We start from the raw sequence: 27,760 nt of genomic DNA on the forward strand, positions 1-27,760 counted from the left end.
TGAAGTGGCCTCTCTTCCAGCCCTGAACTAGCAGTCAGCAGCCCCGTGCCTGAGCCGCTCTCAGCCTCAGTGTCGCCTTCTGAGGCCGCATCAAGGGGAGGGGTCAGCACTGACATCGTTCCAATCCCTCCTGCAGGCCTCACACCAGCCAGCAGCTTCTCCCCGCCTGCCCTTCCCTGTCCTGCATCCCCTCCAGTCTTCGATCTGCCTTCACCTCCAGCACTGACAGATATTCTTGGCAAAGCTGCCTCCAAAGATTCCTGCTAACGCTTGTCTGTTCCTGCCTCTTGCAAAGCGTGGCGCCCACGGCATCTTAAACCCAGATTGTCTGCAGCTGCTCCGGTGGACACTGCAGCTTCGCCGTCCTCCCTCTGGACTCCGGGAGCTGCGCCCGTCCTAGCGATGCCCTCGGGACCCTCGGCCCCAGCTGGGTGAGACCCTTCCAGAGCAGGACCCGACCTTGCCATCCACCAAGACTCCCACGGTGCCCTCCGCCACCTCCCATGTCTGGCTGCCCAGGCAGGTTCTAGAATGTCTGTGCCCCAGACCCGAGGAGACGCGGCCAGTGGGGAAGAAGGGCCGGCAGGCGCAGCCCCGCCTCCCGATGACCACCTCCGGACCCTGAAGGCCCTCACGGAGAAACTGAGGCTGGAGACCCGCAGGCCCTCCTACCTGGAATGGCAGGCCGGGCTGGAGGAGCAGATGTGGCCCCTCCCGAGGCCAGTGGCCGGGCAGCGGGGCCGCGTGGGAGAGGGGCCCTCGCGCCCCCCAGGAGCGCCCAGGCGGCACCCTCAGTCTCATGGGATGGCCAGCCAGGACGATGGGGCCCCATGCACTGGCAGGTTGGAGGGCTTCGAGAGCATCGACGAAGCTATAGCCTGGCTCAGGAAGGAACTGGTGAGTAAGTGGCTGTCCCTCCAGGAAGCCCCAGAAAAGATGCCATTCTCTCTCTGTCTCTGTCTCCACCCCTCTGTCCCTCCCCCATCTCTCCCCCTCCCAACGGCACATTTTCCTGTTTAGTCAAGGGTGGGCCTCATTACTGTGTGGATATATGTGGTCCATGTGCCCATCAGCCCCCAACCACAGGTCCTTGTGGAGAGCCTGAGCCTGTGTTTTTTATTTTTAGTCTTTTGGCCACGCTTTGCAGCATGTGGGATCTTAGTACCCCGACCAGGGATGGAAGCCTCACTCCCTGCATTGGAAGTGTGGAGTCTTAACCACTGGACTGCCAGGGAAGTCCCCCTGAGCCTGTGTTTTGAAGGTGTCCCCAGCACCACTCCTGGCATCAGAGTCCCATACACTCCTTCCTGGATTGTGACTGCCCCTCTTCCTCTCTGAATCCCTGTCACCCTGCCACCTGCCCAAGCTGCTGGCCGCTCCTGTGGCCCTTTATTCAGCAGCCACCCCCTGCCCCACGGCGCTGCTCTGGGCAGCGGGGCCGCGTGAGGCAAGCACAGGGCAGCGCGGGCGCTGCTGTAAGTAGCTCGGGCTCAGCCCAGCAGCACTCTGCCCACATTGACGGGTGTACAGGGAGCTGCCCAGGGGCAGCGTGGCTGATCAGGCCTGGCGGGGGTGAAGGCTTTGGGCTGAGGCTCGGAGGCTGAGTAGGAAACTGCCCAGAGGTCAGAGCTGGGAGGGCATCCAGGTGGAGTAAGTGTGAGCATTGGGCGTGCGTTGGGAGCTGGGGCCAGCAGCTCGACCTTTTTTCTGCCCACGGGCGAGGCAGGTTCCCATCAGGGGCGTCGCTCAGCACATGAGAAGGGGGTTGGCGTGCAGAGCTGTGCGCCCGTCGCCCAGGGGAGAAACACTGGTCCTGGGCATGGTGGTGTCTCAGCAGAGCCAGGTGTGATGCTAATCGTGTGCTTTCAACTCCTGCCCCACCCAGCCCCATCACCTGCGGCCCAGGTCACAGCTGCCCAGTCGGGCCACTCTGGCCACAGGTGAGCCAGGAACCAAGGGCCAACCGCCTTCCAGAGCCTCCAGTAACTCCTGGTCCCACAGGGTAGGCAGAGGCCTGCCTGGTTTGCTGGGCAGAAGCCTGAAAAATAAATCCCCTTTGGGGCCTGGAATTCCTTGTGAGTTAAGGTAAAGAACTGGGGCCAGGAGGGCTCAGGGACTCAAGTATCTGATTAATCAGACATCTTTTTTGGTTTTAATCTTTGATGTTGAGACTGTTTCTCAAAACACGTCTCCACTGTGTCTGTCCTGGTAACTGGAGTGTTAGTTGCTTGCAGAGAAGACGTGGCCGCTGGGGATTCGCACTGCGTCTCCAGACTCCCCATCACCACTGGGTGGTCTCCAGACTCCCCATCGCCACTGGGTGCTCTCGGGGCATGTAAGAGGTGAGGACGGATGGACACGAAGCTGCTCTTTAAATCCTTGAGGCTGCACTGCTTTGATTTGTTTTCATAAAGAGGAACAAAAAAATAGTCCCATCAATCAAGGATTCAATTTGTTGGCTTTGGGTTCATTTGAGGTTTGATTGCTTCTGGGAGTGGAGGCTTTTACTTTCTAAGTAAGTTAGCATCCCGCATGGGTCCCTGTTGGGGGTGGAAATCAGAGAAGGGGTTTCCTGGGTGTGAACCAGTAGGGCATTCTCTCAAGTTGTCCCCTAGGTCCGCTGGATGAGAGCCGCCTCTCAACCCTGGCTTATGTTACACTTACCTGGGAAGCCTTGAAACCCCCAAATCCTAGACCACACCCCAGACCAGTCAAACCAACATCTGGGGGTGGGCCCTGGGCGTCAGTAGTTTTTCAAGCTATTCTCAAAGTACAGCCTGGGTTGAGAACCACTGCCATAGACCTACAGGCCATGCTCATTTTTCTTGCCAAGCCCATTGCAAGCCAAGCAGCACAACGTGCCCCAGCCGGAGTGCACTGGCTGAGGGGAGGAAGGTGGACCAGGCCAAGGGCATCCAGGGGTGACATATGGAGTCATACTCCACAGGCAGGGAGAGGAGCGTTAATCGTTAGGACTAATGTGGCTGTCTAAGGCTGTTGTAGATAAGTACAGTGAACATCGGCATTATTAATAATGCTTTATATTTGCGTATTTTCCCCCTTTCCATGCCACTTCTCTGTGCTACCAAAGGTGGGTAATAAGCATAATAATAATAATATCAAGATTTGTTACCAATTGAGTGACTACTGTGTGCCAGGTGTTTCACATGCATGACTTACCTCTTCTGAGTGTCACATCACCTTCCTGTTGCCCCATTTTACAGAAGAGGAAACTGAGGCTCAGAGGGGAATGTAGCAATAATTGAGAGCGTAGAAATTTGACCAGTGGCCTGTCTGGTTGCCTCGCCCAGGCTCTTCTTAGCCACTGTACTACATAGTGTCTTCCAAAGGCAGTTGATTTTGTTCCGTGACTTCACAAAGATGTTGGCAGTCAATAGGTGGGGCAGAGGGAGAAACAAAATTGAGAGTCCAGCCCTCACGCTGTGGTCTCTTTTGTTCCTACAGCAGACCTGTGCGATTGCTGTTATGTCTCCATTATACAGATGAGTAAACTGAGGCTCGTAGAGTCAGACGACCTGCCTAGAATTATATGACTAGTAAGTGGTGAACTCAGCCTTCACCAGTGAGAGTAGAGCTTTGGGGAGAGAGGTAGGTGGTGAGAGGTGTCCCTCCCACAGGGCCCCATCGGGCAGGCCTCCTCCAGCTGCAGGTAGAGAAACTCTCAGAGCAAAGACTCTCCAACTCTAATGGGAAGATTCTGATCTTGTTAAAATGAAGATTCTGATCCTACAGGTCTGGGATGGGGTCCATGATTCCAAATTTCCAACAAGCGCCAAGGTAGTGCTTGCTGTACTGCTGGTCCACAGACCACACTTTGAGAATCAAGGACTGAAAGGCAGGCAAGACTGGGGTCAGAGAACCAAGAAGGGACCTCAGAGGGAACCCCCAAGTGTCGCCAAGCCTGTGCCCTAAACCCTGTCCCTGCTGTAACCGTCCTTTGGGCTTGGGCTCAGCCAGTGGGCTCCGGGGATGAAGCCACATCATCCCACACCGAATGGTCCAAGAGCTGAATTAGTTCAGAAGACTTTAAGTCTGAGGTCAGAGCAGCCCAAATGCAGACCAGCAGGCAGGCCAACTGAAATGTGCAGTTCTGCCCGCTTCTGAGATTAAAGAGTAACAAAGGCAACCTATAAAATCCTTTGACTGACTTGAAAACAGAGTTGAACATTTGATCAACACGCCCACGCTCCTGTTTTAACTCTCAGTCAAAACATTAAACTTCACGTCATTGTTTTCCCTAATTCATCACCTGTTAACTCATTGAAGGTGTCGTTAAAAATTAACCTGTTTTTTTAAAAATAGTGATTTCAAAAGTGGTTTCAAATAACCTTTGTTTTATTTTAAGCCCAGAGTCAAGTTTTCTCTATACCCGGGCAGGCTCTCTCTATTGATTTATCAGACCCGTGTGCAAATTTGTCTTTTCTCTTGATGTGGCCAAGGAAACATGAAAAATCTGTAATTCAGTCAGCTGTGTAGCTGTTTGCCCCACATGATGCCAAACTCAATTGGCTGGGAGTTCGGGCTCAGTCGTGGGTTTGTGCCCTGAACGGGTCTCTGACCATCAAGAGCTTATACCGGAGCAGTTGATGAAACCAGCGAGGTTCTTGTTGTCAATGCTGACCCTCCTAGAGGCAGGCGATGTCGGGTCTGGAAGCATGGGTGGTCCAACCCTATCTCCTAGGAGGTTAGCTCAAAGGCAGAGAGCGACTGCCTGAATCTTGGCTTATTCCCAAGGCCAGAGAAGGTCCTAGCAGCTCCCTCAGGGTCCAGCCTTCCTCTCAGCTTTCACTGCACGGAAAGTGCATTCGCTCCTGACACCCCCAGGGACCTGCAAGTAGAGGGTTTTCCTTCAGAGTGACATGTTGGGGGTACAAGGAAGGTGGGAATCCTTAAGCCCTGTTGTCACTGCTCCTCCAGCCAGGAAGGCTTGACCTTCAGCTCCCTGTGTATTCAGGAAAGGTGTCACCATCCGGCTATGGCAGGCAGGGCTGCCGCCTCTGTGCCTGGCAGCTTCGGGCCACCTGACTCCCCAGGCTGAAACCCAGCATCGTTTACTGGGGAGACCGACTCAGAGCCTAGTGAAGTGGCCCTCTGCAACTCTGCTTGATCCAGGCTGCTCCCGCTGCCAGAGGCCACAGCCTCCAGCTTTCTACCTTCATGGTGGCCTCACTAGGTCCAAGTGGCCTGGAGTGGGGCTGGGGCAATGCTTCAGGAAGGGGTGAGCTAGAAAGGACGTGGCCCTGAAGCTGTGGGTCTCAGCCTTCTATCTGAGCCTGAAATTCAGAACATGTCACAAACCTCTGATTGCGTTTGGCCCCAGAGCTTGCAGCCCAAGAGGAAAAGGGACACTCCCTTCTGCCTCTCTCTTTAGTCCTGCTAAAATGCTCCCGTTGCCAACCTGAAGGATAAAGAAAAGGGAGAAATCATCTACTTGGCCTGTGCGGTGCCAAAACTAAAACCAAAACAAAACAGTCCAGCTTCCTAAGGCGTTGTCTTTGTGGCGAGAATCCCTGGGCGTCAACAGATATTTTTCTTTTAGCCTCATGCAGGTGTTTGATCCCCACAGACAGAGCCCCCCACCAAAAAGGTGTTTATGGTTGTTAGAAAAAGGGTAAGGAAACCTGACAAGTTTTAATTATTCTAAGGCCTGCCATAACAGGAGGCCCGTAGCCCTGGACCCAGCTGGCCTCTCCGGGTTAACCCTCTCTTGCCTGTACTGCCCACTTGACAAGCACGTGACTGGTGTGTCCAAGCACAGCCCTCTGAGGCCAGTGTTATCCACTGCTACTGAATGATAGTGGCCAGATGACAGTTCAAGCTCACTGAGCATCTTCTGATGGGGATAGAGGTGAGAGGCGTGAAGGTGATAGCCATGTTAACCCCGCCCATCTGGGGGAGCATTTTATGGTCCTCAAGGCACGTTTACATACAGTATCTGAGTGAGATGGCTTGGAGGTATTTGCTATTCCCGTTTTACAGATGAGAAAACTGAGGCTCAGAAAGATGCTGAGCCTGAGAGTCAGAGAGGTTAAGTGACTTGCCCAAGGTCACATGTAAGGGTGTGGCTAAGCCAAGACACAGACCTGCCTCTCCTGGCTCTGTACCCAGATCTCTTTCCTTTGTACTGGGTACAGGTGCTCACATCAGATGTTCAAGTCAGTGGGCCCACGAGTTGTCAAAAAGCCTGCATTTGAAACTGCTGATTTCAGAATGGGGGCACTTCCCTGGTGGTCCAGTGGTTAAGACTCCTACCCTCCAATGCAGGGGGCGCAAGTTCAATCCCTGGTTGGGGATCTAAGATCGTGGCGCGGCCGGAAAAAAACAAAAAATCAGGCCTTGATTTTAGAACGGGACACATGTAAGGGGTCACAGAGAGTTATTAGCAACGCCTCATAACAACCCTATGGCAGGGATGGGGGCAGCCATGCCCCGTCCATAATGAGGATAATACCTTGCTCAGAGCTACCCAGGGGGCTGCTGGCTGAGCTGGGGTTTGATGCACAGGAGTTTCTAGCCCAGGTGTCACTTTGCCCGAGCCTAGGTCTCTGTGTAGCAGGGGCTTTCCACCCATCCACTCCTGCAGGAGGAAGCCTATCTCGTTAATCTGGCCAGATACCGCCCTTTAGCGGTTACTAAAGAATTGCTAAACAAAGGGGCCTACAAAGGAAATACTCCAAAACATCAATGATCTTTATTTCTGGGAGCTGATATTATCCTTTGGACTTTTCTGTAGTTTCTGAAATTTCTAAAATAGAAATATATATGATTAGGGAGAGAAAAAGATTATAAAAGTAAAAGACAAAAGACGGGAAAGAACTAAGCTCCACTTCTTGCCAGTGTAATTGGCACACATGCCTCCCCTCATAACTTCCAGGTTAAATAAGGCATCGGATCTCCTAGAAAAAGATAAAAAATGAGATCTGCGATCGCCAGACGTCCCCCACTCGGCATTAGGTGGGAACTGTTGACCAGTGGGATGAAGGTGGCTCCAAGTCAGGAGATCCTGCCTGCTTTCCATCTCTTGGCCACCTTGCAATGCAGAGAAGAGGGTGCGAGAGGGAAGGAAAAGAGACCTGATGGCCGCACTTAACCAGAAGAACAGCGTGAGGTGGTCCTGGGGCTGTAAGAGGCAGGCGGGCGTCCTTCGATCCAATTTGTTCGTTCAGTACGAGCAGTGTTGACCGAATGCCTGGGCTTAGGTGCTGGTGCCGGTGGGGACAGGGCCCTTGTCTTTATGGGGCCCCCCCTTTGTGGATGAGACAAACATGTAAACAGTGACACCGTGAGACAAGAGCTATGCTAGAGGAACAGTAAATATAGTCCCCAGATGCTTTGGGGTGTGAGACCCATGTTGAGCAATCACCGAGTGCCAGGCACGGTGGACTTTGAAATTAACCAAAGGGAAGTACACATCCCTAACTTCCTTAGCAACCAAATCCACGTCTCCAAGGCTTGACATCAGCCTTCTCCTTATTCCCGTTCCCATCATCCTGTAATAATTAAAACCCAGCTCCTTGGAGGGGCACCCTCCCAGCTGTGGTAACTACCCTCCAGGCTAGTGTGTAGTGACTGCTGGATCAGGCACCCAGTGCTTTGGGTAAAACCAAGGATCCCTCCCAGCCCTCCGTGGAAATTCAGATGCCATAAGGCTGGGACTTCACATGTGCCTGCAGGTGATTCTAATGTGACAGGGCCAGTAAGCAGTCACAGGTGGAATCAGCAAAGCATGCAGTTTGTAACTAGATTAGACGTCCCGTCAAGTCCTACCTCATCCTAGCTGTGTGAGTTTAGGAAACCCCGTTAGCCTGGCCCTGGGTTTTGTCATCGTAAAGCGGAGATTATACATACTACCCGGTAGGGGGTTGTGATGGGACAGTGAGGCGGGCACAGAGGGCAGAGGGCACCTGCTGGGCTCCTGAGGTGGGCAGGCACTATGCACGCACATCCATGTGCCTCTTCTATGGTGGCACTAATACTACCCCCATTTTATGGGTGAGGAAACTGAGGTAAAGTGACTTGCCTGTGATCAACCAGCAGAGCAGGGATTGGAGCCCAGATCTGCCGGTTCAGAACCCCTGCTGCCCAGCCAGGGGCTCCCGAGGTCAGAAGAGGTGAAGGCGCATCGTGGTTCACGAGGCTTTGGGCCGTCAAAACCTCAGACGTAGTTCATGAGTTGAGCAGTCAACATGCTGTCTCAACTCCTGGAACTCTGGGCTGTCGTTCTCCAAAGCTTCCCGATTCTGCACTCTTTCAGGCACTCTCCTGCCTCTGAGAAGGACACTCTATCCTGACACAGAGGGTGGCACACAGAGTCTTGGGACTGTTCACGGCCGAGGTGCCCCTGGGCTGGACTGTCGTTTCTGAGCGGTGTGTTATTTTACAGGCTCTGGACCCACCCTTGCCCCGGGGCTCCTCCAGGGTCTGAAAAGCTGGCACTGCCCTGAGGTGTTGGCCGCGTCCCCAGGCTCAGGCGTGAGCCAGACTCAGCCAGCAAGCTGACAAAAGCCAGGGAAAGGCCACCGAGGCTCCCTCCAGGTGGCTAAGCCCTTGGCAGCAGGGAGATGGTTTCCAGAGCTGCACCGAGGGTCTGGCACTTGGGGGGCACCGCTCCTGGCCGCTGGCAGGGCCAGGCCAGGCCCCGAGGTGCCCAGGAGCCAGGGAGGGGCCCGGATGGCAGGCGGTTTGGCTTCTCTACCTCCCACGTGGCTCCCCCAAGGGCGGGCGCCCTCACCCCACCCCCCGGCACAGGGACTGAGGAGGACAAAGCTTCCCCCTGCCAGAGCAACTGCTTTGTGCAGTGCTGGTTACAACTATGGACGGAGCCATCGGTGCTCGAGCAGGAAGAAACCCAAGGGGTGGTGAGCCTTCATTTTTCAGCCAGAGAGGGAGATGGGTGGAGAGGTCCTGAGAGTGTCCACTAGCAGCTGCTGCTCGTGGGCTCCCCCTGCCCTCTCTGGCCTCTCCCACGCTCCGGCCGGTGGCCCCACGTCGGTGCTGGACACACTGCATGGGGCTCAGCAGTCCCTGAGGTTTCCTGAGCACCCAGGGTGTGCTCGGACTCACCCCCTAACTCTGGCACGTGAAGGGGAGACAGGTCACGGACGCCCCACAGGCACAGCAGACACCCTCCTGAGATGGGCTCTGAGTCCAGCCCAGCACTGAGGCTGCTGTGAGGCCCCTCCCGGGGTGAAGCCCAAACCATCATTCCCTCTAAGGAGGCAGGTTCCAGTGTAGCCGAGCGTGAAATAACTTGGGAGAGCTAATGGCCTTGCTCACACTTGCAGAGAACAGATTTGCTTCACTTCCTTTGGAAGGCACAGGTGGGAATCTATATATAGAAACTGCAGGTGCAGGGGCACCTTAATCACTCATAGGAGACCTAGCTCCACAGGGCTCGCTTCCTGACTCTTGGGCAGCGAGGGTTCCTGGCTGGTTCCTGGGCTCAATCGGTGTCAGAGGTGAAACTCCCAGCCCATCTGTTTCCAAGCCGGGGAGCCCAGAACCCAAGAAAAGTCTAGAAGTCCCAACACAGGTGCTCCAGGGGTCTTCTGGGGGCTCCCTAAGGATGCCAGGCACCTCAGCCCTGTTCCATCACATTTGACAATGGCCCTGGCTAGAGCTGATCTCCACGCAATCCCTTAATGGAGCGCTACTCCTGCCTGTGCTGGTGGGCGCTCCCTGCAGGTGGAAGTTCAGAAGGCAACCCAAGGAGGTCACGGCGGAGCAGGAAGTGCCGGGGGGGTCTCGTCTCTGTCTACTCTCTCGCCTAGACACACCCTAGCAGGAGAGGCGGGGGGCCAGCCCTCCCTGCAGTCTTGCTTGGGGCTCAGGGGGAAGAGCTGTGCTGTGGACCCCACTCCAGCAGCCTGGCACAGCGGGGCACCATCCCAGGGCTAGCTGTTGCCCAGCAAGGCCCCCACTTGCTGTCCAGGGCAGTGGCAGGGAAGTTGGGGAAGTCCCTGGCCCACCCTGCGGACCTGAACCCATCGTGTCCAAGCTGAGGACACCCCTGCCTGGGAGATGCCTCCACGGCAAATGCTGAGGTGCTTCGGCGTTACTGGCTCTGTGACTCTGGACAGACCACTTGGTGACGAGATGCCGGTACTGCCCTACCAGACCAGCCGGCCGTACTTGGTATTGATAACAATGTGTCAGGTGTGAGCAATCACCCCCAAAGTGTGTGGGAAGCATGGGTTGGTGACTAGCTCTGCTCCAGGCAGTTGGGGAACAAAGGAGAATCACACTGTCCTCCAGAACTCCTAAACCTAGTAGGAGAGATAAGAATGTCATATGGAAAAAAAAAAAAAAACTGACGGCTGAGCTCTATGAAGAATGGATAAAGTGGAACTAATATTTGTGGAACCCCATGTCCCGGACCAAGTGTCTTATATATGTTTTATTTATTTAATTCTCAGAACAGGCAGGCATTATTATTGTACCCATTTCACAGATGAGGAAATTGAGGCTCAGGCAGCTTGAGCAACTTGCCCAGAGGGGCACCTCCCGTGAGTGGTGGTGAAGGACTTTGGACCCACAAGCCGACGCTCTGTTCCTTCTACTCGAGGCCTCTCCCCAGGCCTAGAGGGCAGCCTGGGTGGGAAAGTCAGGGATGGTGTTCTAGGATTGTCCCACCTGTGTAAAATCAAGACCTGGCTCTAGGAGAATTGAATTCATTCATTCATTCATTCGACCAATGCCTTTTTTTTTTTTTTAACTTAAAAAATATATTACTTTATTCCAACTTGTGTTTCCACCTCAGCCAATGCCTTTTGAGCACCAGGCCTGATCTCTCCTGCATGTTTTACTGTCTGGTGAGGAGACAGGCAATGCTGTGTGTGGGTGTTGCTGTAAGAGGTACCTGTGGCTGGGGTGTCACCCATCCTGCAGGGTTGGGGGACAAGGGCTGAGCTGGGTATGTGGATGATGGCTTGGGAAGGCGTGGTTCTGGGGGAGGGGACACAGACCCAGCGTGGCTGCCACAAGGCGCCAGGGGCTCAGAATGGGAGTTCAAGGCTGGAGAGAGCAAGGGCGCCAGGAGGGCCAGTTGTACCTTTGAAAGGTTTGAAGAAGGGGAGAAACCTGGCTGCTGGCCTCTTGACTGCAGGGCTGAGTGCAGAGAGTGGGAGGGGGGCAGGGAGGTGTGAAAGGATGCTGAGGTGCAGGCTGACAAGTGAATGTGGGTGTGCTCATCTGGGCCTGTCTTTCCCGTCTCTCTCCTCTCACAGAATTCCTTTCTTGGGTGTACGGCTTCTAGGGCTCCCTCATGTCCAGGATGCAACCTTATGAGGTGTGGGGAGGTGACGAGCATCCTCTTTCCACAAAGGGGTCACATCTCCTGCCCCGGGCCACTCATCTCCTTATAGGCTGGACTGGGACTGTCTTCATCCATTCAGGCTGCTGCAGCAAACCGTCTCCGACTGGGTGGCTGATAAACCACAGACATTCAATTATCACAGTTCTGGAGGCTAGAAGTCTGGGATCAGGGTCCCAGCATGGTCAGGGGAGGGTCGTCTTCCGAGTTAAAGACTTCTCGCTGTGTCCTCACGTGATGGAAAGGGACGAGGGGACTCTCTGGGGTCTCTTTTATAAGAATAGTAATCCTATCATGAGGGCTCTACCCGCATGACTGCATCACCTCCCAGAGGCCCACCTCCTGATACCAACACATTGGGCTTTAGGGTTTCAACATATGAATTTGAGGGGGACACAAAGATTCAGACCAAAGCAGACTAGAACCCAGAGCCTCTGGGGACAGACCTGGGGGCCTTCAGAATGCACCACCCGTCCTTCCCAAAGGTCAGCCTCACCTGTGCAGGTGGCAGTTTGGCCTGGGACCTTCCAAGTTTGGAAACCGAAGACTTTATCATATAGTATGTAGAGCTTGACTCTTGCCATTGGGGACGGAGAGTCCCTGCTGGGGCCTGAAGCACCCCCTGCTCTCTGTCCTGGCTCTGGGGCTCGCTCCGACTTTCCCTCCCGGCAGACAATGGCTCCAGGGGCATCAGGAGAACCCAGATTCAGCCTGTACCTTCCCAGCGCCAAGATTGGGGCTGCAGGGCAAGCGGAGGCCGAAAAGCATGTTCCAGCCTCTGCCTGAGTCAACAGCATCCCCTGGAAATCAATTCACAAACCCAGTTTGGTTTCTAGGGGGTATTTGAAAAAAAAAATTAATTTTTCCCAGCATCTGAGGTTGTCATCCAGCAGCACACCTCAGTGACAACCCTCACGTTCTTTCCTCACAGCATGTCTCTGGCTCTTTCTGAGGCCAAACCCAAGATCAAATAATGAATCATGTTTTATCCAGGCTTCTATTTCTACACAATGCTGATTAAAACAATAACTGGACGTTTAGTTGAGCTAAGTCATGAGACAGGTTATGAAAACTCTTTCCATGGTTCAAGATTAAGTCTCATAGAGAAGGGAGCATGTTCCGAGAAAATGGCCTCTCTTCAGCATCAATCAGAGCCTAATTGTGGCTGTTGGGCTGGGATAGCTTAGATTCCAGCCTCAGAAATCGGGATTGAACAAAATGCCCTTGATCACCTTGGGATTCTTGTTTTCCTGTCTGCCTGGATACTGTCCATTCCAAGAGCTGTAAGAAGCAAATAGATCATAAGTAATGCACCATATAAACTGAACAATATTGGCCAAAGAAAAGTAAGAGGGCTTCCCTGGTGGTGCAGTGGTTGAGAGTCTGCCTGCCGATGCAGGGGACACGGGTTCGTGCCCCGGTCCGGTAAGATCCCACATGCCGCGGAGCGGCTGCGCCCGTGAGCCATGCCTGCTGAGCCTGCGCGTCCGGAGCCTGGGCTCCGCAACGGGAGAGGCCACAACAATGAGAGGCCCGCGTACCACAAAAAAAAAAAAAAAAAAAAAAAAAAAAAAAACAAAGAAAAGAAAAGTAAGAATTTCACCATGTAGGTCCTTTCTCTGCAGGCCTAGGTGCAGAATGTTGAAATGGGGCAGGGCCTCCCAGTTTTGAGCCTTTATTAAAAAGACTTAGACGCTGGCCCTAAAACCTGGCCCTGGTGACTCAACTATCAACATGAGTTTAATGCTTTCCCTGGCAAAGGCTTAGCTGTGGGATATGCCGATTTCAATCCCCCCTCCCATGGTGGCCTGTTGCCTCTGCAGGGTAAAGTTACTTGTAGGATTCTCAGAGGCGCTGCCTGTAACTCCAGCAATCCTCTAATTACGGTATAGTATTTGGTGAAAGGGTGTGTTCCCGCGGGGTGAGAAAGCACACACACCACGGGGGTGGCAGCTGACCCGTAGCCCTGTTGCAATAGCTGTGCTGTGGTCAGTGCTTGGCTGTAGCCAACACATGTTCGATTCCCTGAGTCAGATAAGAATGGCTCTTAGGAGAGGCTGGTTGTTTCTAAGGTGGAAGGTGAAACCCCAAGGGAGGGAAGAATAACTAAAGGCGGTAATCAAGCTGCTCTGCAAGAGGAAGAGGGAGATTTCTTGGGTTTTGCTTGAAGGGATAAGGGGGCGTGAGGGGCGGTGAGGCTCTGAGAGTGGGGAGGGGCTGGAAAGGGGTCATCAGGGAGGGTGGTGGTCGGGGAACTCAGGACAGAAGAATCTAAGTGTGTAAGTGGTTTGCTGTGATGTCTCTTTATCCGAGTCCCATGGATCACTAGTGATTTCCCGGAGAATTAAAAGAGGGGCTGACTCCTGCCTCTGGACTAGCTGGAATAAAAACATTTACTGGCTGCAGTAAAATGGTGCAGAGAACAGTATGGCGGTTCCTCAAAAAACTCAACATAGTATTAGCATAGGATCCAGCAATTCCACTTCTGGGTATCCTTCCAAAAGAAGCAAAAGCAGGGACTTGAACACGTACTGTGCACCTGTGTTCATAGCAGCATTATTCACAAGAGCCAAGAGGTGGAAGCAGACCAGGCATCCATCCATGCATGAAAGGGTAAGCCAAATTCGATGTATACGTTCCATGGAATATAATTCAGGCCTAGAAAGGAAATTCTAAGATGTGCTACAACGTGGAAGAACCTTGAGGCCATTGTGCTGAGTGAAGTATGGCAGTCACGAAACGCTAAATACTGTCCTGATTTCACTTACACAAGGTAATTGGATAGTCAAATTCACAGAGACAGGGGCTTCCCTGGTGGCGCGGTGGTTGAGAGTCCGCCTGCCGATGCAGGGGACACGGGTTCGTGCCCCGGTCCAGGAAGATCCCACATGCCACGGAGCGGCTGGGCCTGTGAGCCATGGCCGCCGAGCCTGCGCATCCGGAGCCTGTGCTCTGCAACGGGAGAGGCTACAACAGTGAGAGGCCCGCGTACCTCAAAAAAAAAAAAAAAAAATTCACAGAGACAGAAAGGAGAATAGTGACTACCAGGGGCTGAGGGGAGGGAAAATGGTGAGTTATTATTTAATGGAGACAGAGTTCCAATTTTGCAAGGAAAAAAAGAGTTCTGCAGATGGTTGGTGGTGACAGCTGCACAACAATGTAAAAGTACTTAATGCCACTGAACTGTACACTTCAAAATGGTTAAGATGGTAAAATTTTATGTTCTGTGTACTTTAACACAATTGAAAAAATCCTGGGGGAAGAAAGCCTCTTAGCCCTGTACATTTTGCTCAGGTTTCTTCAGGGGCTGAGAAAACTCATTTCTTTATGGATTTGGCTTGATTACAGTGGAGTTACCTCTTAAGCGGGGACTCAGTTTAGGGTTTAAGTGTGGAGTCCCCCTTGGAAAATTCCTGTGTGGCCCACAGAGTAGGTGGGAAGGGGGCCAACACTGCTGCTTTTCCTTGTAGCCCTGGAACAAACACTGTGTCTTTGAGCATCAGGTGCAATGTGGATTTACATTCATGAGTCATAATGAAAGACGTCTTGCAAGCCAGTCCTAGGGTGGGCTGCTCACGCTGTGATGGGCCCTCAGGACCTAGCTTACTGAGAAAACAGAATGATCAGCCTCTTCTGGTGTTGGGCTCCAACAAGTGGAGGCATATGCATCACCTTCCCCACTGGAAGCCGGTTCCTTCCCCTCATGCAGAGGCGAACGCCTCCAAGCTCAATGGGTGTGTGAGGTGTCTCCACCGAGGTGGCCTTTGTCCAGCCCAAGGAACCTGGACAGATGCCTTACTATCAACGCCCCCACCCCCACCCACCTTTCAGCTGACTCTGATGGGTTTTCAACACTAAATTGCTCTCTGACCTTGGACCAGACCTATTGGCCATAGAAAAATGGCCCCTTCCCCCCACCAGGCCTCCCTGCTGACCACATCTCGCAGGCACTTCCAGACACCTGCTCAAAACTGAAATTCCCCAACTTACAAGGATCTTTTCAGATTGAAGATGCAATCCCTGAGGCCAATTCCGTGGTTCATATCTGAGCCATAGGGTTCCTAGCTTTCAAAGAGATCTATCTTCAAATTACAGGATACCCCAAAGAGAAGTGGTTCAAGCCAAACTCACAGAAGACGCAGTGGTGTGAGCCGGCACTGACTTTCAGACAAATTGGGCCCCCATCTCCTTCAGAAGGGCTTAGGCGGCACCTATAGCCCAGTTCTAGGCATGGCTGGAGACTCCAAATAAGTGAATGAATGACCAGCTGCCCTCTGGTGAGCCCGCCAGCATTGATTTGGCACTATTCTAGATCAATACAATTTCTGATTGGCAATACATTTGGGTTGTGATGCCCAAGGATTGAGAAGTAAACTAATGAACAGGACGCTATGAATTTTAACCCCGTTTTGCCATTAAATACTTTGCTGATCCCCAGGCAAGACTTTCTGTCTTGGTTTTTCTCACCTATAAACTCTGTATAAAAGAGATCTGTAGAAGTGCATCAAAACATGGAAGAGAGAAAACAGAGCAATGAAATGCTTATTGGTGAAGCCGCTAATTTTTCTACCCCGAAATGCGCTTGGTTCCAAGGCCGAATTCTTAAATGTTTAAAATGCATTTAAGACAGACATTCTTAAGAATGCAGACATTCTTAAATGTTTAAAAGATAAGGTGACGGCATACCCACCACCCAACATAAGATACAAAACATCATCAATAGAGTTGAAGCCCCTGAATACCTTCCCCAATTTCAGTCCCTGCTTCCTGCCCAAAGGCAACCGTGCTCCTGAATCTGGACAAACTTGATAACCACTGCGCTACAGAAATGACGCCTGAATTTGGTATTTATCATTCCCATGCAATTCTTTATACCCTTACTCCATTTATGTATGTATGTAAACAGTGGGACAGCTGGAAATACTTTTAAGTCAGGACTGACACGCATGTCTTCCAGAAGGATTTTGACACAGTATCTATCTTAGCACAAAGGATTGTTTGGCAAGCACATCCTTATTTGTCACCTCACTCTCTGTGTCTTTTCACCTCCCTGAGCTGGGAACGGGCTACTCTCTCTAGGTGGACCCCAAATGGTGATGCGAGCCCTTCATTAGGTCTCCTGTTAACGGGCCTGGGCCCGTCCAGGACTATGGAGCTGAAGCACCGACCCCCCACCCCTCTCCCCGGCCCAGCTCGGCGCTGATGCCTCCCCCGTCTTCCCTTGCAGACGGAGATGCGGCTCCAGGACCAGCAGCTGGCCCGGCAGCTCATGCGCCTGCGCAGTGACATCCACAAGCTGAAGATCGAGCACACCTGCGACCTCCACCGGCGGATGCTCAACGACGCCACCTACGAGCTGGAGGAGCGGGACGAGCTGTCCGACCTCTTCTGCGACGCCCCGCTCGCCTCCTCCTTCAGTCTCTCTGCGCCACTCAAGCTCATTGGGGTCACCAAGATGAACATCAACTCCCGCAGGTTTTCTCTGTGCTGAGAAGCCCTAGACGGGGCGGTGGAGCCGGAATGAGGGTTTGGGAGGTGGACGGTGGGGGGCGGCGGGAGGGGGGCGTGGGAAGGAAGCTGAGGCCCAGCTACCCGAGCGGGTCTCCCCGGAGGCAGGGCGTCCCCAGGACCTGTGACACGTGCTCTCAGGGCCCAGCTGTGGAGCTCAGTGTCCCCATGCCTGGCCCTGGTTTAATACCCAAAGAGTCCTGCAGAAGGGCTGCCGCATCCCCTGTTCAGTGAGACCTGGGTCCCCAGGGCACATGTCTCATCCTCCCCTTAGTGACCCACATTCCTGTTTCCGGAATCACTGGTGCTATGACCTGGGAACCCAAAGGGGGACCAAAGCTGTGATTCTTGCAGAAGGCTTCCCCAGGGGCACCGACCCCCAGGGGGAGGTGATTAGATGTCAGCTGCGCCCATGTCACTGTTGCTGTCCTCTAAGTACTGGCTCAAATTCACCCTAAGTGGGTGACTCAGCAGCCTCGACAGGGACCCACCAGCAAAGGAAGACCAAAAGGAATAACACATGGAGCTTGGGGAAGCAGGCCCCAGAGCCGCAGCCAGTGCCCCGGATGAGGTCTTCGACCTCGGCCCTACAAGTGCGGGGTACACTGTTTCCAGTGTGTGGTCCCACCAGTGTAGCTGGGGGGGGAGCAGGCACACCCGCCCTCTGCTGCCTGCTCTGGCCACATACACCAGTCCCAACCTCCAAAGAGCCCCTTTGCTGCCACGCCACAACCCTGGGGAGCGCCTAGGAGTGGATTTCCCTTGGGGGGGGGGGGTGCAGCAGAGGCCTCTGGGTGGATTCCGACGGTGTCACCTCCGTCACCTTCGTACCCTCCCCAGAAGCTCGCCCTGAGCCTCCACTGAGATTCTGTGCCTGACTTAAACAACTAATTTTAATTGAATCAGACTGTTACTAACCTGTGGCTAACTTGTCAATAACTGTTTGATTTTTGTCCAAATGACGAAGCCAGTGGGTGGGTCAAGTACAGAGGTTCAGGGTTTGATTTTAGAAGATTCTCCCTCAGGACAAGTGGGAGGATCGGTAAGGTAAGGACGGAGACCTCAGCAAGTTAGGAAGTTACCCCAGTAGAACGCCCTGTGCGGGGGGGTGGGGTGGGGGGTGGGGGGGGGTGGGCTGACCTTTGACCCATCTAGCCGAGCCCTCTGCTTCATAAGGGAGTGAGGCCAGGGGAAGGGAGTGGTCTCCCTCAGGCTCCACGGCTCTTTAGCGGCTGTAGAATATTGATGTGTTAATAATAATCATCATTAATTATGCGACATAGATCACGTATCCATGAACTTGAACTCCAAAGATGGTACTAATGCTTTGCCAAACCCACGAACTGCCAACTGCCACTCTCCACTCAGCCCTGTCACCCCCAGAGTTACGATTCCTACTGCCGTCTGGGTTCCATTGTCGATGTGAGGCATCTTGTTGCTCTGTCTTTCATGCTTTGTCTTCCTGTAGAATTTCAGTGGGGCCCAGGCACACTCACACACACACACACACACCATGACCCACACTGGGGAGCGGTTGTTTTTCTCTTGTGGGCCAGCAGTGGGAGTTTGTGGATGATTGGTCCCTAGTTAGAAAAGAATTTGGTGTTTTCTTGTGGCTTCCAAGAGCCGGAGGGTTTACGCTTCCTTCAAAGACGGTATTACCACGTAGCCAAGATCTGTTTTTCCTTCGGCTCTGAGCAGTGGCAGAAGTCTGAGGCTCAGAGCATTTGTCCATGAAGCCCTCAGTGGAAGGCTAGGCCTCCTCAGGCCGGCTCCTCCCCAGGCAGGAAGGAGGGAGGTTTTCTCTAGCTAGTTGATGCCTCTCCTCAGGGGTTCTGTCTGAGGGCTGCCAAGTCCTACAGAGGCGTGCCCGCCAGGCGTCCTCCAGAACGGCCCTTGAGGTCTTGGGGTGGCCGGCCAGCCTGCACACATGCTCTTCAGAGACGTGCACATACACACACTTGAACCCACACAGGCAAGCGCATTCCACAACTGAAAAAAAGGCCAAACTGATTAGTTTTCTTTCTAGGAACCAGTCATTACAGTAACTAAAAAAGCTGGGTCCAGCCACAGCTGAGTGATTTACCTGAATTTCGTCAACCCAGTTGAGTTGAGTCAACTGGGCAATTTAGTTGCTCAGTTGACCTAATGATTCTTTGAGATCAAGAACACTTGATGGAATAGGTTTTGCAATAGGCGCACTTTTTGGAATAGGTTAGATGTCTCAGCTGTTGTGCTTAGTTCATGCCAAGGGAATTTTATTTTGGGATAAGAGGGGAGAAGTCAGGAAGAGAAGTGCGGGGAAAAGACAGGTGTGTTTTCTTACTCGCTGTCCAGTGTCTGTTAGCGTCCTTATTTCCACGGCGAACACAGACAACTAACCAAGTCAGTTCGGCTTTGTGAAGTCCCTGCCTCCTGTGGGTCAGGAGACGCCTGAGTCAGTCGCAGCCTAACCTGCGTGCCCAGCTCCCCAGGGCAGCCTTCCGGATTTACCACGCGTATACGATACTGTTGCAGTTTTACTCATTATCTACCCGTCTCCCTGCCATCCCTCAAGGACCCCTGGGTGTAAAACTCGAAGTCTCCATGACACTGCCTAGCAGGGTGATGTCTGACGCCTTCGTGGGCTCAGCAGTGATCACAGGCCTGGGGAGCCCGGGCAAGCTTGAGATGACCTGACCCAGCCTCAGGCCTCCTCCCTGTAGCAATACCAAGTGCTATTATGTAATCGATGGACAATTTATAATTTTATTTTTTATGATTGTTTGTTTCTATATTGCTGTTAGAAAAAGTGAAATTAAAATATTTCAAAAGAATATATTTATAAAGAGGAGAAATGTGCTTCCTTTTACCTTGTTCCTGTTACAGCACACACAGGGCCAAGCACTAAATTGAAAGAGAAGGAAGTGGGAGGAGGGAGGGAGGGAGGCCTGGAGGGAGGAACAGTCACCTGAGTCACTTTCCTTCCTTTATGGCACCTTCCCCCAAGGAGGGCTGCTTGGTGGTGTCGCCATCAGGAGCTTCCCGGTGCGGGCTCTGTGAGCTCAAGATGTGAAACTGAGAGATGCAGGCATTCATTATTCCTGAATTTGACCAAGGCCAGAGCCAAAGCAAATCCACCCTCTCTTACATTAGCCACTTCCAAAGGTGACTCTGATTGGATTCAGAACATATGGGTCAAACTCAGAGCACTGCTGGATAGCGGACCCACAGGACATGTATTTCAAATCACAGTCTATCATCCAAGTACGGGGCTTAGCCTTACTGTCCTGTGTGGAGAACTCGTGTCAGACTTTTTCAGCATCTTAAGTGGCAGTGCTCAAAATGAAGCCTGCATGAGGATCACCTGGGGCACCTGCTGCAAATGCACATTCCCAGGAAATTCCTGGGCTCCACTCAGAGGTTCTGGTGTGCAGCTCTGGCACTGGGCCTAGGAATCTGTTTTTAACAAACACTCCAGGAGACTGACACAGGTGGTCTACAGACACTTGGAGAAACCTTTAAAGGGACAAAGCAGACAGGGAAGGCATGTCTTGAATGGCTCCTGTCGCTCATTCCCGGGAGAAGTCCATGTCTGCAGGTCAGAGCAGGTGTTAGGAATCCCATTCTGTAGAAGGAACAGCTGGAGAGAAGCACTCTAGCCGTCCCTTGAGATCATATCACCTGCTTACACCAAGCGGATGAGTGACTGGGATCTATTTCCTGCAGAGAGCTCCCAGTATGAATTGACTGCATGGAGCACAGGTCATGAGCTGAAGGACGGATGGGCACCTGGAGATCTGCCAGCACCATCGGCCATGTAGTTCAAAGGGCACTCGAGAAGCCACTGGGCCTTTCCACCCCTGCAGACGGGACTGTACACTTTTTCAGCCCAAAGGGAAATGACTCTAATTTGGCCTCCAAACAAGTTAAATACTTTTAAGTGCCACAGAGAAGGTAAAAGGTGACAGCAGTGTCCTGCCTTGTGTGGGAGAGGGCTGCTTTTACCACGTGGTCAGGGAAGGCTTCTCTGAGAAGGTGCTATTTCAGCTGAAACTGCAGCCATGCAAAGATCAGGAAAAAGAGTGTTCTGGAGAGAAAAACAAGGACCCAGATTCTGAGGCGGGAGGGAGTGTGGTGGGCAGTGTGGCTCGAGTGGGGTCAGCCTCGTAGGTCAGAGTAAGGAGTCTGGGTTTTACTGGGATTGTGCCAGAAGTGTTTTGAGGTCTTCGAACAGGGGAGTGATGTATGATCTGATTTAAGTGTTAGCAAGATCTACGTAGAAAGTATGGGGGAAGTGGGGCAGACGTGGTATCCACTGGAGGTCAAATACAGTGGACGCGAGTGACTTGGACGCCCGTGGCAGCTATGGACAGGGTGACACACGGTCTGATTTGGGATTTACTTTGGGACCTAGCGTGGGATGTATTTTGGATACTTTGGAGGTAAAGCCAACAGGGTCCACTGGTAGCTTGGATGTGGAGTGTGCAGGAAATAGAGACTAAGGATAGCCCTCTGGCCAGCAGCTGGATTGGGGGGCGGGGGGTTTACTGAGATGAGAAAGTTTGAGGGGAGCATGAGTCGGGGAGACGGGTAGCATTAACAGTTCAGTCTCAGCCGTGTTATATTTAAATGTCTATCAAACATTCAAGCAGGAAGTGAGTAGGTGGTTGGCTATAAGGACCCGGACTTCAGGAAAAGGCCAATGTCAGAGGCATAAATTTAGGAGTGTAGATTTGGGTGTTCGGATGATATTAAAAAGCATCATACCTGGATAAACTCCTCTAGGAAGAAAGCGTAGACATAGAAGAGGGGGCTAAGTACAGCATCGTGGGGACTCCAGCATCTAGGGGTCTGAGAGAGAAATAAGAACAGTCACAGGAGACTTAGAAAGACCAGCTGATAAAGTACAAGGAAAACCAGATGAAGGGGGCATTGGGGAGCCTTAAGGAAGAAAATGTTTCAAGGAGACGGTCGTCAATATCAAATGCAGCTGAGAAATCGAGGAAGAGGTGGACGGAGAGATAAACAGTGTTTTCAAGCAAGATGGAGATCATCTGTCTTTTATTCCAACGGTAATAGCCCTTTCAGTCCAGCGGTAGGGACAGAAGTCCAGCTGTGTGGGTTGAGGAGAATATGGAAAGTGAAGAAATTGACTCAAGTCAGTTTGCTGTAAAGTGAGCAGAGAAATAGGAGCTGGACAAAGTCATAAAGTCAGGGAAACAATTTTTGGCTTCCTGGAAACAGTGTATAACAAAATAAATACATAATAGAGTGCACTGTATATTAACAATGTATCAAATCATAATACAAATGTATAATAAAGGTGCCAGCATCTAAGACATGCAAATGGAAACAAGCTATTAGGAAGGGAGAAACTGATGGTGCATCAGAGAACAGAAAGTAAGTGTAGGGGCTTCCCTGGTGGTGCGGTGGTTGGGAGTCCGCCTGCCGATGCAGGGGACACGGGTTCGTGCCCCGGTCCGGGAAGATCCCGCGTGCCGCGGAGCGGCTGGGCCCGTGAGCCATGGCCGCTGAGCCTGCGCGTCCGGAGCCTGTGCTCCGCGATGGGAGAGGCCACAACAGTGAGAGGCCCGCGTACTGCAAAAAAAAAAAGTAATTGTAGCAGTGAAGTTCTTGAGGAGGAGAGAGGGGGCTGGGAGGGGAGTAAAGACACCTCTTCCACTGTAGCGAGAGGGAAGGCTGAAGATGAGTGGGTTAGGGAATCTCTGGTGGGAAGAGGCGGGTCCCATTGGATCCTTCCTATTTTCTCTGTGAAACAGGAGAGTGACTTGGAGGTGGTGGAATGTTGGAGGTTTGGGAAGAAAGAAGTTTTGAAATAATTATCTCAGCGAATGGGCATGTTCATTTATTAGGAAGGGTAGTCAAGTCACCCAGGAGTGCTGGCTGCCCATTTGAGGCTTGTGGTCGTTCAGCGTGATGCAAATCCAGTTAATGTGGTTGCGTGTTTTTTTTTGTTTTTTGTTTTTCCCTCCAGCAATGGTTAGATGCCACAGTGCACACACAGAGCAGGCAGACGGTGGCAAGGGGATGTGTCAGGCAGGTACACGGGAGGACAAGGAAGCGGAAGTTAAAGTGTTTTGCAAAGGAGCAACCGTAGTGTTGAACCAAGGAATCCAAACCCAGTGAGGAGGGGAGAGGGGACGTGGGGACACGGGGGCGCGGGTGACAGCAGTGCTAGAGCGGTGGGGTCCATGGTTGGCGGTCTCGGTGCCAGCTGGGACTCGCTGAGTGACAGGGCTGGTGGGGAAAAGCTGAACAGAAGGTGATGATCAGAGTATGGGGACAGCAGAAGTGACATTTCAGGGATGGTGCAGCTTATTCCTTCAGAGGCACAGCCTGATGCTACATTAGCTGCCTGGAGGCCTCAGTAAGTGTGTACCTCATGCACTGGTGACATCAGTCAAGACTGAGACTGCCCCGGCCCCTGCAGATCTCACCCGTCTTACTTAGAAAGGGGTTTTTACGCTCTGTCGACAGCATTCTCTCTGGCTTCTTGGCAAGAGCAGAGCATCTCCCGCTTCCGAATGCTCTCTGTCAGAGCCCCGAGTCTGCAGTTGAGAAGAGACTGGAGGAGGACGGTAGCGCGGCCCTGCCAGGACACACAGGCCAAGTACAACCGTGGGCCGATCTGATGGGAACCGCTCAGGCACACTGAAGCTTTCAGATAAGGCTATTTTAAAATACCCTGTTCGCAGGCTCAAAGCAAATAGCGGTGGAGACAGCTAGGCAGTCACCGAGGGAAGGGAAACCGACTCAGGAAGAGAGACCGCAAACGTTGGGGGGCTCTGGACAGCAGTCACCCACACTCACTGCGAGGAGATAAGTCCGCCGGGGACATTTCCTGACTGGCAGGGACGGGTGCCGGAGTGGGTGGAAATTCCCCGGGAGATAACCCGGTAAGGCGTGGTTCAGCTCTGCAGGACTGGAGTGTATTTATTTCCTAAACCATATTCTGTCAAACAGGGAATCCCTCAATCCAGTCGCTTCTTCCTCCTGCCCCCTCCTCCACGTGGGGACAACTGGAACCTGAGAAAGGACCACTTGTCGGAGGACATCCAGGGTCCCAAGGGACTCTGCCTCCTTCCAGTAAACTCCCCTCCCGGGGGGGGGGCAGCCTGGACATCACCCACTGCCCCGAGAGCCTCCCCTGGATTGGACGCCCCTTCGGGGCAGCACAGGGCTGGGGGGCAGCACAAGGGCTCTCTGCGCTGTCCCATTGCACCAGGCGGGGTGGACGGGAAGTGGAATTGTTCCAGCATCCCAAGCAGGGGAGGACCTGACCCAGGGCATCCAGGCTTACGAACCACTGGAAGAGTCAGGGAACGTGATTCTCGGAGTGTGCTGGATTTCCAGCAAGCTCAGCAGGCGTCGTTTGGGGCTTCTGGCAGCACCTGAGCAGGTATTCCCAAGAGGTCTTCTGTCTGCCTGTCTGCCTTCCGCCACCACTGGGTTTTTACTCACATCCCCGCCCGGAACACTTCTGACACCCAGATGTGTGAGTTTCCCACCCCAAACGATCCTGCAGTTCTCGGCAGACACCAGCTGGGTGTTCTACGATTTAACTCAGTTTGACTCAATCCACACACAAAATGTCGTCTCCTGTGTCCCCCATCCCCACCCACAGTGACCTCTGAGCTGGGCTCCCTGTACCCCTCTCTAGGAAAGAGAAGACTGAATGAGCCATCATAAAGATGCAGCATGGTGCCCAGGAGGTAAAAAGCGATGCTCTGAAAGCAAGTTTCTGTTAAAAGTTTCCAGCCACTTCTATTTCTAGCAGAGGAGACAGTGAGTCTCCCTGAGAAAAACCGTAGGAGTGGTTCCTTTCAGGGAAGTGGATGAGGGGGTCAGCCACCATGCCCCTGGGGGAAGGGAGCCAGAGGGATGGGCAAGCTGCATCCGTGCCAGAAGCCTTCCCAAGAAAACGACCTCGACTCCTTTACAGATTCAAAAGCACCTCTAAGGCCCAACGCCTTACTTCTTCAGGGGATCACAGACGTGCGGGTGAGAACGCGTATCCTAGGGGCTGGGACACAGGGAGGAGGTGATGGCACCCACTTTAAGGGACAAAGCAGAGGTAAAGAGCAGCCTCTGGGAGTGATGAGTCTCAGGGAAGAAGGGAGAGGAGAGAGATTCACCCTGATGAAATGGGGCTGGAATTAAATCATATCAAATAACAGAGGAACATGGCTTTTTATGGACCCCAAGCTGCAGGTGGGACACAGTGTATGCTGTCAGAGTCGGGTGGCTTTATCACTCAGAGTACGATTTTTTTTTTTTTTTCCTGTTGTGAACAAAGAAGCAGGTCCAGGAGCTGGAGTGGCTGACCACGGTCACCGTCCGGTTGGTGCAGAGCTGGGACTGCACTGTGGTCTCCTAACTCCTTATCCTGGCTCTTCCCAACGCCCTCTCCTGCCTGGAGCCCTCCCACCTCCGAGCTCTCCCTTCCAACTACACAGAGAAGGAGGTCTGAGAAAACAAATCTGAGAAGTTCTTCCCCCTGTAAACAAAAGGTTTTTTTCAGACTTTATAATGCAGGCCTATTGAGTTAAGGAAAGCCTAAAGTGCCCCCTCCTGGACAAACAGAGGAATCTACTCACATGTGGCTTGTCTTCCAGATGCTGTAGTAGCGCCAACAACTTACACCTTGATATTTGCTTGTTTTCTTGGCATTTGTGATTGTCATCACTTTCCATGTTTGCTGGAAAATTCAAAGTTCAAATGCTATTTCCACCACTCAAAAACTGAGAACTCTAGCAGGAGTACCCTGTCACAATTTAATTAAATTCTACAAATACTTTTTAATATTTACTATGTGCCAAGCACTGTGCCAATTCTAGAAAAGCAAGGTGACTAGAAGCTGAAGGTTTATACAGCACTTTGGTTTCATTCATGCCATCTCAACTGAAATTCATGTTTTATGTCAGTCGTGGCACGCAATCCTTTATAAAGAAAATAAAATGGCCATTAACTTGAAAATAGCCAATAAAATGGCCAATAACTTGATATGTTTTCAAATCTATTGTTTAATGTGGTGTTTTCATTCTCATTTTTTGGGGGTTTTTTTTGCGGTACGCGGGCCTCTCACTGTTGTGGCCTCTCCCGTTGCGGAGCACGGGCTCCGCACGCGCAGGCTCAGCGGCCATGGCTCACGGGCCCAGCCGCTCCGCGGCATGTGGGATCTTCCCGGACCGGGGCACGAACCCGCGTCCCCTGCATCGGCAGGCGGACTCTCAACCACTGCGCCACCAGGGAAGCCCCCAACCTACTTTTTTTAGTGGGCAAAAAATTTGAACACACCCTTCACAGAAAAAAAATACAAATGGCCAATAAGCACATGAAAAGATGCTTAACATCATCAGTAATCAGGGAAGTGAAAACTAAAACCACAGTGGAACACCACTTCACACCCATGAGAATGACTAAAAGTAAAACGACTAAGTAACACCAAGTATTGATGATGTGGAGCAAACTCATATATTGCTGATGGAATTGTAAATGGTACAGTCACTTTGGAAAACATTTTGGGAATTTCTTATATGGTTGAATATATACTTACCATAGGACCTAGCAATTCTAAGGTATTTATCCAAGAGAAATGGAAATAGATGTACACACACAGACTCGTATATGGATGTTTACAGCAGCTTTATTCATAATAGTCAAAACCTGGGGAAAAACCTAAAATGTCCTTTAGTAGGTGAATGGATACAAAAATTGTGGTATATTTATACAATAGCATAAATATTCCTACTCAGCATAAAAAGGAATGAACTACTGATACATACAATAACATAGATGGATCTTGAAAATACCGAGCAAAATACGTGAAAAACAAAAGAATAGGTGTACAATTCCATTTACATAAAGCTAGACAGAAGTCTTATTTAATTCACGGTGACAGAAAGCAGATCAGTTGTTATCTGAGGCAGGAGCGGGGATTGACTGGGGGTGAGGCCTAGGGAACTTTTGGGGGTAATAAGGAATATTCTGTGTCTTGAATGTGGTTGTATGAATATGTAAATTTGTCAAAGCTCATCAGAATGGGTTTTGGATGCATAATAAATTATACCTGAGTAAATTACACCTCAATAAAGTTGATTAAAAAAACACCTAAGCAATCTGGGAAAAAATAAGGCTTAGAAAACACTAACATAACAGATGAAAAGGAAAATCACGACTTTATGGAGTCCTAGAGATGGGGACCAGAAGACACAAGAGGTAAAGCAAGTGAGATTCTGTGAAACACCTTTCCCTCTCCTGGCCTCAGTTACACCCATGGTACAGTGGACAGGATCCTGTGCGCTGTCCCCTGTAAGTTCAGTTGGTTATTTCTCTGAATCAATTGCCGGCCGTGCCTACACACAGTTATAATCATCATTACAGAGAGCCTTTCGTATCCGCACTGGATTTTATGGTCTGTGGCCAGACCTCTTCACAACCCTCACAGCCACTCTTGACTTAGATACTAGTGTGGTCTCCATTACTACAGAAAAGGAGACTGAGGCTCGGAAAAACCAGTGATTTTTTTTAAGATCACACGGAAAATGATAGACCTGCGATTCAAGTCCAAGTGCCAAGGAACTCTGTTTTCCAATTTTCCAAACTCTCTCACCTCCCTATCCTCTTGTCCCCCAGGAAAAGTAATTCAGTTATTATGTAATTAATTGAAATCACCATGAACAATAACGTATCAATAACAACAGTACCAGAGCTAAGAAGCAGAACTAGGATGTAACATTCATTTTCTGGCTCAGACCAGTCCACATGTGTTTCTCAAAAGATGGAATGACTATAACGGCTGACTGTTGTGTTTAATGGTGCTTTGCTTATTAGTATCTCAATTCAACAAATACTCTGTGGGGAAGGCATTGTTAGGAGCAGGGCATTCAGAAAGGATTAAGGCATAGTCCTGGCCTC

General features: G+C 51.7%; 1 protein-coding gene across 1 annotated transcript; it reads left to right on the top strand.

The window, feature by feature from the left end:
* The first annotated feature begins 531 nt into the window (after window positions 1-531).
* Window positions 532-16,823, top strand: FAM167A (family with sequence similarity 167 member A). Its single transcript, XM_007471123.1, has 2 exons — window positions 532-897; window positions 16,560-16,823. Exons 1-2 carry the CDS (start codon window positions 532-534, stop codon window positions 16,821-16,823), a joined length of 630 nt encoding a protein of 209 aa, XP_007471185.1.
* Window positions 16,824-27,760: the final 10,937 nt, after the last annotated feature.

The sequence above is a fragment of the Lipotes vexillifer genome, unplaced genomic scaffold (genome assembly GCF_000442215.2).
Source record: "Lipotes vexillifer unplaced genomic scaffold, Lipotes_vexillifer_v1.1 scaffold770, whole genome shotgun sequence".
Classification (NCBI taxonomy): domain Eukaryota; kingdom Metazoa; phylum Chordata; class Mammalia; order Artiodactyla; family Lipotidae; genus Lipotes; species Lipotes vexillifer.